At 44.0% G+C, this 13,393-nt stretch overlaps 1 protein-coding gene across 4 annotated transcripts in view; it reads left to right on the top strand.

The window, feature by feature from the left end:
• Positions 1-13,393, top strand: part of LOC1278273 (IQ motif and SEC7 domain-containing protein 1) — a 175,613-nt gene that overhangs the window by 28,633 nt on the left and 133,587 nt on the right. The window contains exon 1 of one of the 4 annotated variants that reach the window (XM_061661685.1): positions 12,141-12,604. The exons of 2 other annotated variants lie outside the window; for them this stretch is intronic. In XM_061661685.1, the coding sequence (XP_061517669.1) occupies positions 12,570-12,604 (35 nt within the window). In that variant the 5' untranslated portion in view covers positions 12,141-12,569. Of the gene's footprint in view, positions 1-12,140; positions 12,605-13,393 lie in introns of those variants that run through there. One more of the 4 variants, XM_061661683.1, reaches the window with a different exon arrangement.

The following is a 13,393-nucleotide window of genomic DNA, read 5'->3' on the forward strand; positions in this document are numbered from 1 at the left end:
TCGGCGTCACCACGCTCACCAACCGCAAACTGCAAACTGCGGAAGCTGAACTGTGCAGCGTGCAGCAGCTGCATCCAACGCACTCTCGCTGTCTCGCTTCTCCCGCGTACTTAATGAAGGTGTTACGGTACCGTCTCAAGATATCTTACACATGGTTGAGTTTTTTTTTGTGTTGCTGTTGTTTTTGTCGGTCGCCAATGTCAGGAACAAGAATGCGGGCAAATGATGTTGCAAAAAGAGAAACGGGAAAAAGGCGTAAGGAAGACGGAATTCAATTTTATTTATGAGACATTATGCTGCAAAGGCTTTGAGTGCATTATGTTACCCAAAAGGTGTTCCGTTTCGTGTTTTCCTTTTACGGTGGAGCGATACCTAATTTATGGCACTGCTCCAGAATACCTCTTGTTTTTTCTTCTGTTTGTCGTTCATACTCCTCGCCACATTGACCTTCGCATGCAGCAGGCAATTAAATGTAACACAATGCACACTCACATCAATACCAAAAATGGTGTAATGCGTTTACTAACGCAGGACGTCGCGGGATCGAAGAACGTTAAGTAAAAGTTCATAACTGTCATTCTGTCGTTCATTGTGGATGGAGGACGAGTCTCACCTCATCTCACCTCAGCTCAAAGGTAAATAACGATTGTAAGACTCGCGTAGCAGTGCGGTGTTTATGTTTCAAATTGAAAATTCATATCTTCTCCCGCCAGACAGTACTTTTAAGGGTGGCCAGAACAATAAACCATTTGATTAACGCTATCCAATAAGTCATCGCTGGAGCGGCTGGTTTCGTTCGTTTCCCATTCCGCATACCGTACCCGCGGGGAAGTGCTTTAACTTTTTCCTTCGCACAGCTACACTTTGTCCCCCTCGTGCGCTGTTTCGATGTTTGAGTTTGGTTAAGGTCGTTACAAAAGAACCGGGAGGTGTCAAAAAGCAAACAAAGGAACTTCCAGCGTCATCAAATAAAACATCTCCCCGTCATGCTGTATTAGATCGGTTTTTGCCGCTGTACAGGTAGGGTGAAAAGGATCCAATTTGCTTTCATCGAAATAATGTTAAGGTGTGCAGAAAAAAGGGGGTTGAGAGTTTTTAGGTCGATTTCTTTGTGCCTAGGTGGCAATGGATTTTATACTTCTTTTTTTTGTAAAACGTAGGCAAGGGCTTTCGTCTGGTATAATCGACTTTTAAACGCTATCGATAAGCATATATTGTTGTATAATATTAAAACAAGATAAATTCCATTTCCGCAAAGTATAACTCAAATTCCACGATTGCAAAATAATTCCTAAGTTCGCTAGAAATGTAAAAACTTTTAATTTTGTAATCCTGAAATTTAACCTTGAAGAAAAAAAACCTACTTGTTCTTTCGCTTATCGTACCACCCACCATCGCGACAAAAATGTCAAAACAAATTGAAATTCAAATTGCCGTCCCGCGTGCAATGGTGTATAAACTGCTTCGGGTTGCTGTACCTTCTTTCGCGCCACGTGCGCCACATTAGGGTATCGTGGGCTGGCTTTTCACGATATCGTTGAAATCAGCACACCAATTCCCAGTGGCTGCCGGGTTTAGACGCGCTACCCGTTGGCTTCGTTGCGGCCCTTTGACATCTTCCGCCACTTTCCCGAACGCGACCCTGCTGCTGTTGCTGCTGCTCTCATTTTGTTTTCGTTCATTTTCAGTCCATGATTACCTGAGCAACGGCGAAGACACCACGGCAGTTCACGTGTGTTTGTTTGTTTGTTTTCGGAACGGTAAAGAAAACACGTTTCCGCTTTTGGTGGTGGTGGTATGGAAATCACATGGTGTGGAGCGGCGCAAGGGAGAAGCAAAGAAAAACTTACCGAAGGAGTTTCGTTGTGACTTTGTGGGTATTCGTGTGTGTGTGTTCAGGCCATACCTTTAGGGCATCAAAATCGAGTAGCGTAGGTGATATTAATTTACAGCCCTAAACCCAATGTTTGCGAACGACCTGCTAGGTTAGGTGTATTCTGTTTCGACAAAATCCCGACTCGGCAGTACAGCACATGGCAAAGTTTGCGTGTGTGGGTGCGTCTGGCTTACAAGAAGCTAATAAGTTTTCCCAACTTACTTGGACGCAAGATCCCGTAGTAGCTAATTTGGTTTGCTTTTTGGAGACTTTCGATATCTCGGACTTCTCCGGTGAGCTGGAACAAAATTGCTGTAGGTGGAAGAATTATGTGCATCTTCCACTTGGTGGGAGAAATCGTAATTGTTTATCCTTCTAGGAATAATATATTGCAAGGTTCGCAGTATAGAGCGTAATTGCAAGGTACTGTACTTAAATCTGCAATATCCACATTTAGTCTCTCTGTAAACCAGATTTCCCCAAAATATAAGACCTTGAAGATAAGCAAGCAAGAACTTTGGATGTATCAAATGCACGCAGTTCTGAAGTTATCATTATCAAATAAACTTATCAGGCTTAGCTGAGGCACGTTATCTAATCTTAAACCTGTCTCGAGTGTGAGTGGTAACGCTGCGTCTTTGCTCCGCCATTTCATTTTTCGGCATTTTTCGGGAACCGTTTGACATGGCAACATAATCAACGTGCATGCTCTCCATTATGTTCACAACGGCGTTACATCAATCATTTCCTGATAATTTGTACTTCGTTTCCTATCCTTTCCCTTCGATTCCTTGAAACCATATCCACAGAACGTGTAACGTCATGGTGTTTTCCAGCGACCGTAAATTACTGTGACGGTTTTGCAATGTTTTTCTTCAAATTTCCCCACAACTTTAAACCACCATTGCCAACCATTTCTCTCCACCATACGGCACTGCAAGAATGCTGCGGCGCTGGCCCCTCGATGCAGCTCGTGTATAATTTCCAATAAATTATCATCCAAATCGTCCATAAATTGCTAACTTATGATTGAAACGCATAAATTGCACTCAATCGCACACACATCGCGCTCGCAAGATTTTATGTGGCGTGTGGTGCGGCTCAAGGCGGCTTGTTAAAAGCGCACTCATTGCCACGCTTGAAATTCCAGCACGAACTGAGAGAGGGCGGAGGACCACTAGAAGCGCCACAGATTGTCCGACAGAAAGTGGCGCTTTTCACGCCTTTTCGCTGTGACCGAAGATGCTGCGTGCCCGGGGTAGGAATCGTGAAAGTATTAAGTCGATTCGCCGGTACGCTTTCCACGCCATGCTAGTGATGCATTGTTTGAAGCACGGCACCTCCCATCACTGACCGCGTCGGTAGGGGTAGCATAAAGCATGAATATCAGCAGCAGACACACAACCGGCCCACCGACAAGAGCAGCTTTGGGATGATCCGAGAAAATATGGCTGTGAATTATTATGGTCGATCGCTTCGCGAGAAGCCGCCGGCTGGACGGTGGTGAGAACGTGGCCTGAACTCTGCTGTTGATGTGGAGAGCAATCCCCGAGCCAAGAGTGGTTTGAAGATGCAGGTTAAGTGTTCGGTATAGAGCAGAGTGTGCCCTTTAGGACGGACGGCTGTTGTGCTCATTTTTTGGTTGAACTAAAATGGTGCCGATTCTTGATTGCATTGTTGATGCTCTTTTTGTTGGGATGCAACGTATTCTTTGAGAAGAGATGTTGAATTGAGAAGGAGTTTTGCTTTATTAATTACTATCGAAAAAGCAATGTGTAATGCATTTTCCAAACGAGTTGAATGCAGTTTGGCTTTGTGATAAAGAATTTCTGAATCCTTAGTTTGTGGTGAATATAGTTGCGACACTATAAATAACTACAAACTAAACTTCCTTTTTGTAGTTGAAAAAAGTTTGTAGAATCAACAAATATGATACAGGATTTTTGAGAAGTTTTCATAAATTAAGGTCACTTTCTTAACCTCTTCTTATGAGAAATGAACTGTTGATGTCAGGAAGTGGACTCTATGGTATCCTGTTTGGACAAATACAATAGGAATATCCAATGTAATGTATCCATAAGAAAACAACAAGAAAATGACTGAAAATTATGAGAACACCTGGAAAACCATATAATAACTGATCGAAGCAATCTGGAGTTAAACGCAATTCATTTCGTAAAACTTTGTTTAGCCGTATTTTTATAAACTCCAATGCTTGATTCGTGCATCAACATGTGAACAAAGATAGCTATCATTTCCTGCATCGAAATCCCTTGACAATCGTTTAAAACCAACCGAGCTCACGTCATGCTTGTTTTTTTGGGTTATGTTATGTTATTGTTAAAGCCCTGCTATCGTTGCTATCGCTCAACTTCACCTAGAGACAAAGAGTTCCTATGATAGCGACATCGTTTACCATCACTTTTGCTACATTTAGCAACGAGCATCGAGAAAACATCATCCGATCATACAATTTCAATTCACAAGCATATCCAGCTCCATCCAATCCATTACTATTTCCCTTCGTATCGCTCCCTCCATTCGTCCTCGCTATAAGCTGATATCCGTTTCGAGCGGATCTACAACAGACTTGGCATGTGCCATGTGCTAAAACAACCACGACAGTTGTATCCGCGAGTCTATCTCCCGGCAGCACCACTGTAAGAAGGATGCGTACAATTCCGGTAGTTCTTATCGTTGAGCTCTGTGCCTAATGGTGCTTTATCGGAATCGTTCGGATGTGGGAGCATCAGTACGATACGAAGAGTGAAGCAATTCGATTGAATTTGTATCGATTTATGGAACGGGAATGGTGTCCTTTTGGTGTGTGTATTTTTATTTCACGATGCACACGATTGGTGCTGGAACGACAAAAAACATATGCACCAAGCAGAAAAACGCCAGTACAATCGGTTGTGTGTGCAACATGGTGCTGCAAAGTCGCATGCTGGATCTGGGAAAAGTTTGTAGCAAAAATGGTTCTGTAAAAAGGACGCAAACACAGAAGCGGAGTGAACTCGATGCTCCCGAGAAATTGGACATTGAAACAGCGGCCATATTTTGTCGGTAAAATATGATGTCAACCATAATTGAAAGTACGTGGCGGTAGTGCGCTGCTCGGTAGGGTATATCATGCGGCGTTTTTTTATGCTAGAAACCCTCGAAGAAAGCATAACGATGTACAAGAAGCCAAACGACACTTGCCGCGGTGGATTCTAGCCATAAATATTCATTTACGACAAATTTCATGAAACTTTAACTTGGTGCAAAGTGTGCTGAAGGTTTAGAGAGCAGAGGAACCAAAAAGTAAACCGCCCATTTTTTATAGGTCAATAGACAGTATTGCAGCAAAACAATAAATTTAACCTTTTTGTGGCATTGCGTATTTATGGAAAAGATATTCTCTTACTAATTTTATGTAAATTGACCATAAACCATTGATTTCATCACAGTTTTTTTCCAACTGAAAAATGTACAATACATCATTTCACAGCTTGATGAACGCCATTGCAAGCGATTGCCACAATCGCAGGGCAATTTAAACTGTGCTCAAATTTAAAACCAATTTTTAACACCCTTCCTCCCCAGCCTCTACTACCCTTCCGACACAATCCAACCATTGATTTCGGTTTCGAAAATTATCTTCAAATTGTGTCACAATGAGCATGTAATGTTAACTAACTTCCTTCCTCCTGGCCTTTTCTCTTTCTTTCTTCACAGGTGAGTGCGCCATACCATACACACACCAGCAGGGCCCGGGAGAGATGATGAATTTGTTCTGCAGTGCCACGCAAAAAGTGGCCGCAAAAAAAGGAGTAACGCGCGTACTGTACCGTGCATTTGTACAAGCATTGTGTTCAGCTCCGGCAGGTTCAGCAGACACTCGGCAGCCAAATCTGACGGCTCATCCAACCGGTAACCGAAATAATCGCTTTGTCCTTAGTGCCGTACCTGGTTGGTGGATAATTTTGTCCCCGCACGCAATTTTCCTGCTCCCGCATGTATACGCGGGAGGTGTATTGCGCTTTTTAACATGTTTCAAATAAAGAGTTGGCTTGTTTATTTTTTTTATTTTTCGGTAAAATGATGCGGGAATAGTTTTCGCGTTTGTAGTAAGGAACAATGAGGTTTTGTTGTTAAATAATGGGTTCTCTTGCTTTCATCCACTAGCTCCAATGCGTTGGGTAAAGCCTGTATTTCGTTTGGTAACATACAAATAATGTTCATCTATTGTGTAATACTCAATTGAAGGCTGTTCTTAATGTTGATAGGACATTATAATCATACGGAAATTGATCATCATGCGCACCGTAATAAATTTCCCATTCACGTTTGATTGAAAGTATCAGTAAAGCAGGCAAAAAAACATTAATCATGTTGTAGCAATGCCTTGCGACAAAGGAAGGGAGTGTTCTCTGTTTGCATTCCCATTCTGAAGATCTACCACTAAAGATGGGCTACTCCGTTGCAAGACGCGAAGAGTGCACGGGACAGTTTAATGGAAATGATGGAATGATGTACGTACATATTTTACATAATCATGTCGTTGGTAATGCTGATGTACTTGAGCATTCGAGAGTCACTACGCTACCAGACGCACTCGGGAATGGAGGCTCGTTTGCATTTGAGTAGCCTGCATCATCCAGGCTGGAAATCAAGGGTGTGGAGTTCGGTTGACGGTCATTGTCAGTCAGTCAGCCAGTCATCGTTCCCTCCTCCGTCCGTCTGTGGCATAGAATGTCACACCGCAATTCCGAGGCTTAGACTGTCCGAGACCTTTTTGCCCGTGACCGGTGTGGTGGGTTATTGAGTGCGTGTTTCACTGGGCATTCCCGGTGTTACTACCACCGTCAACGAAGGGGAGCGTTTGCAGTGATTGTTGGGGAGCACGTTTTAAAGTAGGGGAGTACTGCTGCCCATTGTTGTACGGCTTCCAAAGCTGCTACTATGGCGGGAATAGCCGTTGAAGCTGAGAATGTCTTTTGGACTATTTTTCAGGTTTTACAGTCATTATCACTGTGGGCGTACTATTTTATAACTTCCCACTGGGTAATGCAATGCCCATTGACTACCTGGGGTCGTGCTGACCTCAAAAAACTGGCATTGGATACTGGTATACAAGAATTGTTCGAAGTTTTCCAGTTGTATTTGGATGTAGAAACATTCTTGAGAATCTAGACTTGAGTGGAATTAACATATCCAACAATTGGTTTTAAATAAATCTCTGAAAAACACGTGCTCTAAGGATCTAAAAGCCAATATCTAAAACTTGAAAAGTGTGGAATAAACTAGATAACGTAAGCCTGTTATTATCACATTTTATTGATTGTTCACCTCTCAAAAATTGTGGTAATTGAATATTCTGAAGCTTTTGGGTTCTTAATTTTTTAAGGAGTTGTTTTTTTTGCTAAATAACAAACGATTTCAAGTATGGTCTCCAACTAATAGAGAGTTCAACGAAAGACCAAACAAAAGGTGTGTGATGCTGTTAGGTGTCACTCATAGCGAACTACTGAGCTCATTGGCTATTTCCATCGAGTTGTTTGGAGCAAAAAGTCACGTATCCAGCTGGGAGTTTTCATTCATTCAACGACCCGCTGGTTCAGGAAATAGCGCTTAGCTGGAATCTATGTGGGTTAATAGTTGTACCTTCCGGAGAACTCTTCCAGCCAATCTAGATGTTCGATTTGCTCTGGGAAGGCGCAAAAGATGCTCGATAAATCTCCTGTTCGGTAGTTTGTTTGGTGCTATTTTCGGAGCAGCGTGTGTTTACTGTGCGGTTTAAATTACCTCTACCTACGGTGGGTTGGTTTGCTGCTGCTGCTGCTTACTGCTCACTGTAGGTGGTTTAATTGCTCTCATAACTTTGCAGCAACGAATTCAATGACACCTTGCATAAGTTAAGTACGTCATCTTTATCGCTTTTTTGATGGTTTAAGATGTTAATAAAGAGTAAGACTTGATAAGGCACGCATCCTTAACACTGTACTAGTTGTTATTAGGGAGAGGGACGTTTAATGTCACTCTTATCAGTTTATTTTAAAATGGTCGTATCTTGTCGAAAAGTGACACCGATACGATGCTTTATTGCTTAAGACCTGCTTTAAAAGGCATCGCAGACCTCCTGTTAATGTATGGCATGTGAGACTACAAAACGGGAGAGCTCGTAAAATATGAAGCAACGACGGCTTGTGTATTTTCCCATGCCCCAACCGTATTGATTTTCCAACAACGCACTGATTTTATCTTGTCGGTGAGTTTTAGCGATACATTTTTCTGCGAGTACAGAAAAAGCAAGCCCCCTCTGAACCATTCCTTCCGTACCCTAGTCGTCCTGCAACCTTTCACATTATGCATCGTTGTGGGATTTAATGGGGTGTGTTATGCCGCGAGCTGTGTAATGTAATTGTAACGACCATATAACATAGCGTTGGTGAAACCCACAAAAAAGTACACAAACGCACACAGACATTTATCTTCCATTCCCTGGTGGGCGATTGAATGAGTGTCCTTTGGAGAGAAACTCCCACGCAAGGCTCATTATTGGCCGTTGCATCTCTCACCATTTGCTCGTGAGATTTTCCCCGACAAAGCAACAGGCGGTAGCATCCGCCAAGCATTGAGATTCCCGGTGTCAGTGAGAAGACAGACGAGCACGAGGCGTGGATATTAAATTGGCTGTAATAAGAATTAATTTACCTAGTGTCATTACTATGTTTGCTGAATCCTCCTCCTCTAATAGGAACTTTCGCTTTTTTTTACACTCTTACAATTAATTTCACCAAGCTACTGCGGCGAGAGATCCGGTTGTCACACCCGGTTGAAACATCCTGCCTAGATCTCGCGTAACAATAATGACCGCAGTGGTCCCTAGCGAGTAGCACAATTTCTTGGCTGACCCGGTCTTTACAGGGCGTCGGTCGACAGGTTGAGTTTGTTTTTATTTTCAAAAACACTCTCCACACCGGTTTCCTAGGCAGAGGGAACGGTATCTGGATGTTTGGTGCTGACAACTATTCCGGCGAGCGCCGGTACGATTCAACCGGAGCTCGTCAGTGCGCAGAAGCGCTCGCTAGGTCTGCAACTACCGGATGCAACCGAGGCGTGGGGTAATTTTCTTAAAAGCAGATCTCATCGAGCAGGGAAGAATGTGGCATAATTGAGCGAACAGGGAGAAAGAGAGAGAGAGAGTGGTCTTATCAATGTACCGGCACACTCACAGAACCGGCCTTCTAGATTGGTCTTTTCAGCAAACACTAGATTCCTAGGGCAATACGAGCAATATTGAATATACGGAGGAGTACCCAGGGTCGAAGGAGAAAGTGAGCGAAAGTTATACAACTTTTATGATGTGACTTTTTTTTTGCTTCAATTTTGCAGGAAACCGATGAAAAGGTCATTATCGGTGTCGTTCTATTGCGTTCGTTGAAGCTACAAAAAGGATGTGCGGCCGAGCATGGAAAGCACTCCACCTCTTTATGAATACAATCTCCGGCGAGGATGGAGTTCTTATCGAGGGTGAAAAGGGTTTAATATCATATTTTTGTACTTTTGATATGACCTTTCCGGTACAGATGAATGATGCTCAACTTTTCCCGTCATCGACCCCTTTGAAAGCATACAATCTCTTGTCCGAAAGGGACTTTCATTCCACTCGAAATGCTCATTTATATTCCATCTATCATTTTCTGCGTTCTGTAAATTAGTGATGCTCACAAAAAAGCAGTCAATTCATGAAGAGTACGGTAACGGCTGCAAAGTGACATCAACATACCAAACATATTGTCGTAAACCTACTAGGAAAATCATTTGGATCATTGTTTCAATATAGTAGCATAAACGTTTTGGTTCATCCACAGAAAAGGGTCTGGTTTTTTCTTCTTAAATGAATGTAGTAAACGCCACTAAACGGTTCCGTTGTCGCTCAATCTGCAATGGTCCAAGGTATTTGCACCTCACTCCAGCATAATGCACGTGACAGTTTCACAAATGTCTGTACAAATAGAAGTTCTGCTGAAACAGAAGATTTTTTTTGTTTGTTACTTCCACCACTTACTTTCGCCCAGACTACCCTTGGAATCGGAAGGTGAAACTTGGAAGCGTGTAATCGGAAGCGATTACAGCTCGTCGTCTGCTAGTGACGGAAGTCAATTCCGAGCACTTTTCTTTCGTGTTCCGCTTTTCTTGTATCCGGCTATGCAAAGATGTAATAATGGTACAGCTTCCTCCGGAGACGTTCCAGGTGGTTGCAGAAATGAGGGACTTTTTCTCCTTCGTTTCGGACAAAATAGTGGCACCGTGTGAGATTTTTCGTAGATCTGTTGTCAAACAAACAAAAAAAAAAAAGGAAAAATAATCCACCCTAAAACGACCAACTTTTTTTTCGGGAGGACGTTGAGCAAGTTTTGCAATAAAATATAAGTTACGTCTGGGAGCACGACGGATGGAATGGTGTAATATTACGCGAATGTAGCGGAATAAGTAGATTTGTGGGACGCCACAAAACTAGGTTCCAGCGGGCGGAAGTCATACAGAAGTTACAGCAGCAATCTGTTTTAGTTGATTTGATTTGGCAATGTTTAGTAGATTGGTTTGGTTTGGGCAAGAAGAATTTATGGCAAAGATTTATCCAGTACCGCGAACTACTAGTACATCCGCAATGCTTTGTGAAGCAGTCGACAGTAGTATTAGGCTGCGTCCCGTGTTGGTAGCTGCTGCTAGACTCGGTTGGGACATAGTCGGTCGGTCAGCTAGTTCACCTTGCAGTTGCAGAGCGGAGTGACACAATATCTAGGTTAGTACAACAATATATGCCCGCATCGCACGAACCGAAGCGAGAAGGGCGAGCAGCGTCGAATATGCCGCAGACAATCGATTGTGTGGGGATTGGGCGCTGCGGGAGGAAAAGGAATGAAAGTGGAAGGGTTTCCAGTAAACAGTGGAACTTTCATACACAAATCTACACACGCAGTCCGATCGTGCGGTGTGGCCGCACCGAGCTAAAGTAGATCGATGCAATCGACCCACCAAGAGGAGAGCAAGCGAAGGAACGGGGTACGCTTATTTCGTATTTTTTCTTCTTTCCTGTCCCTCCCAGGAAGTGACATAGTTAGAGTTCGTAGCTGCCTGCGAGAACGGCGGGCAAAGTAGGCTGACGTTCTACGAGGCCTAGATGAAGGGGCTCAGCTACAGCAGCTACGCGAGCCATGCTGCCGCCACCATCCCCACCCAGGTTATGTACGTGATCCAAAATCCTGTGGCCTGTGCCAAATTGGGTGATGCGAGAGAAATGCGAGAGCTTGCGAAATGGCACAACCTGGGAGAGAATTATGAAGGCCCTCCAGTCTGGCGGGTAGATATTGGCGTAGCGGGCAAATGCACCACTTTTTTACTGTCCGCCAATGCACGAGGCCTATCTGTGTGGGGAGGAAGCGACCAGAGAGTGTGCGAGAGAGAGGTACAGGGAGTGGAAATAAAAGTTCTACGAATTGCAGATTGGAGGACGACAGTTTGTGGTTCGGTGACAGCTGCGTTGCCAGTAGTAAGCAAGTGTCCGCAAGTGACTGTGCACCCGTCTCGGAAGGGTATTAATGCCAATAGTTTGGAAATGGTGGTGATGTAAAGGTTCCGGTTGATGTTGGTGTTAATTCTGGATAGTGTCGCAGTTCGTTGTGCATTAATTATGAGCCACTAATAAACTATACGTTTCAGTGAGTTATGTCAGTTCCGTTCCGTACCATCCCACGTGTGCCGTGATCGAAGCATCGTTTGATTGGAAGCGTACAGCAAGCGTGGTGTGGTGTTGAGTAAAAATCAATTAGTGAAACTTCTGTCTGCGGAACGACAGGTTATGTGGGAATGGCTGTATTTGGTTCGACACGGGTTTTACTCACGAGAAAGTAAGTGACCGGGTGTGAGTGTGTGTGTGTGTGCTGTGGACATGGCGGTGCGCACTATGTTTGCTTGGTGACCACCGCTGGGCTATTGAACCCACGGACCTCAACCGGAGATGAAACTAGTCATTGCCAATCCTGTGGATCCGGTCTGAGGATAGAAACACTTACACATACACACAGACTCCGCCATCCCATTGACGAAGTTGACAGTGCACACTCCCACTCGGCCGTTGAAGTTGAAGCTTTTTTGTCGACTTTCGGCCGGCAGCTACAGGCCTTTGGGCGTTCATCGGCGTGATTAGTTTTCCGATCGCCCTCGGATGCTGTTGCTCGTCGTCCGTCGTCGAGCTGGGGACAGTTTTTGGTGCTAACGGAGCGCGTGCGGGGTTCTTCGGGGTGTGTCCGTCGCCAGGGTTCTGTGCCAGGGAGTGATATTAAAAAGTAATGAAAACGCCGAATCGATATTGCGCTGTCGATAAAATCTCCGGCTAGTTGCCAACGGACTTAATCGCTCTACGGCATCGCCTGGATGGGCCATGTGTGAGTGTTTGCGGAACGACAACTACGGCGTGTGCGTGTTAGAGATTAAAAGGTACTTAAATGGAGAGGAAAGACAACAGCAAAAAAAGCTGAACTGCTAGAATGTATGTAAACATAGTGATGGGGTTTGATTGAGACAAGCTGAAGTGACACTCCCAACCGGTTCACTGCTCGGGCTGTGGACCCGCATCTACTAATCTATCCTGGTGGCGTGAATTAAAAGTGGCGGTGGTGAAGAGAGCAAGACAACACCGTCGATGATGTTACCGGAACGGCACCGATGTCGTTCCAGGTAGGTAGCTGCTGCCGGTGGTAGTGTGGCTAGCGTTTAAAGCGTGTTGAAATATTACCGAGCTAACCTTCATGGTCGGTTGGGAGTCATTAAAGTGCTGCTTCAGCTTATAAGCTGTTGATTTTATGGAGCTTTGTGCGCGATGGCAACAGTGACAGCAAGACAATCGCACTCGTCCGGGCGGCGGGTTTCAGGAAGATCAATATAAATCATCGAAGACGGAAAACAAATTGTTAGAAGATTTGCAACTGCGGATCACAAGTTATCAAGTTAGATGAATAATGTACACTGGGAACCGTTGGGAATGGTTAGCCTGGTTAGAATAACTTGAATACTAACTTTCCTGCTTCATTGTTTTACCTCTTGTTTTCCGGTTAAAGGCTGCAGAATTGTGTTATGCTTTTACATTTAACCTGAAGTAGCATGTGTGAATGAAAATTGCATAATTAGCTAAGTATATTTTTCCACTCAACAGCAATCAGCGACAAGCATCAACAGCGTCTCTGAATATCTTTCCTCGCATATTTGAATGCATTTGTATATACATATACCCAACGTGGAACGATGGTACAATTCTTCTTCTATACGCTTCCTGCATACGAATGTTTCTTGTTGCACATTCCTCTTCAATTGCATCCTTCCTGCATATCTTGTGGGGGTGCTTTTTTGTACTTTTATTTGTTCACTCGTCTGCTCGGCTCCCTCCCGAGGGTTGCGAGCGTTGGGGGTGAGAATAAAAAGAATCTCGTTTACTGTACACGTTCTTTGCTGGGTGAGCGTTTTTTCTTT

Source organism: Anopheles gambiae, chromosome 3 (assembly GCF_943734735.2).
Source record: "Anopheles gambiae chromosome 3, idAnoGambNW_F1_1, whole genome shotgun sequence".
NCBI lineage: Eukaryota > Metazoa > Arthropoda > Insecta > Diptera > Culicidae > Anopheles > Anopheles gambiae.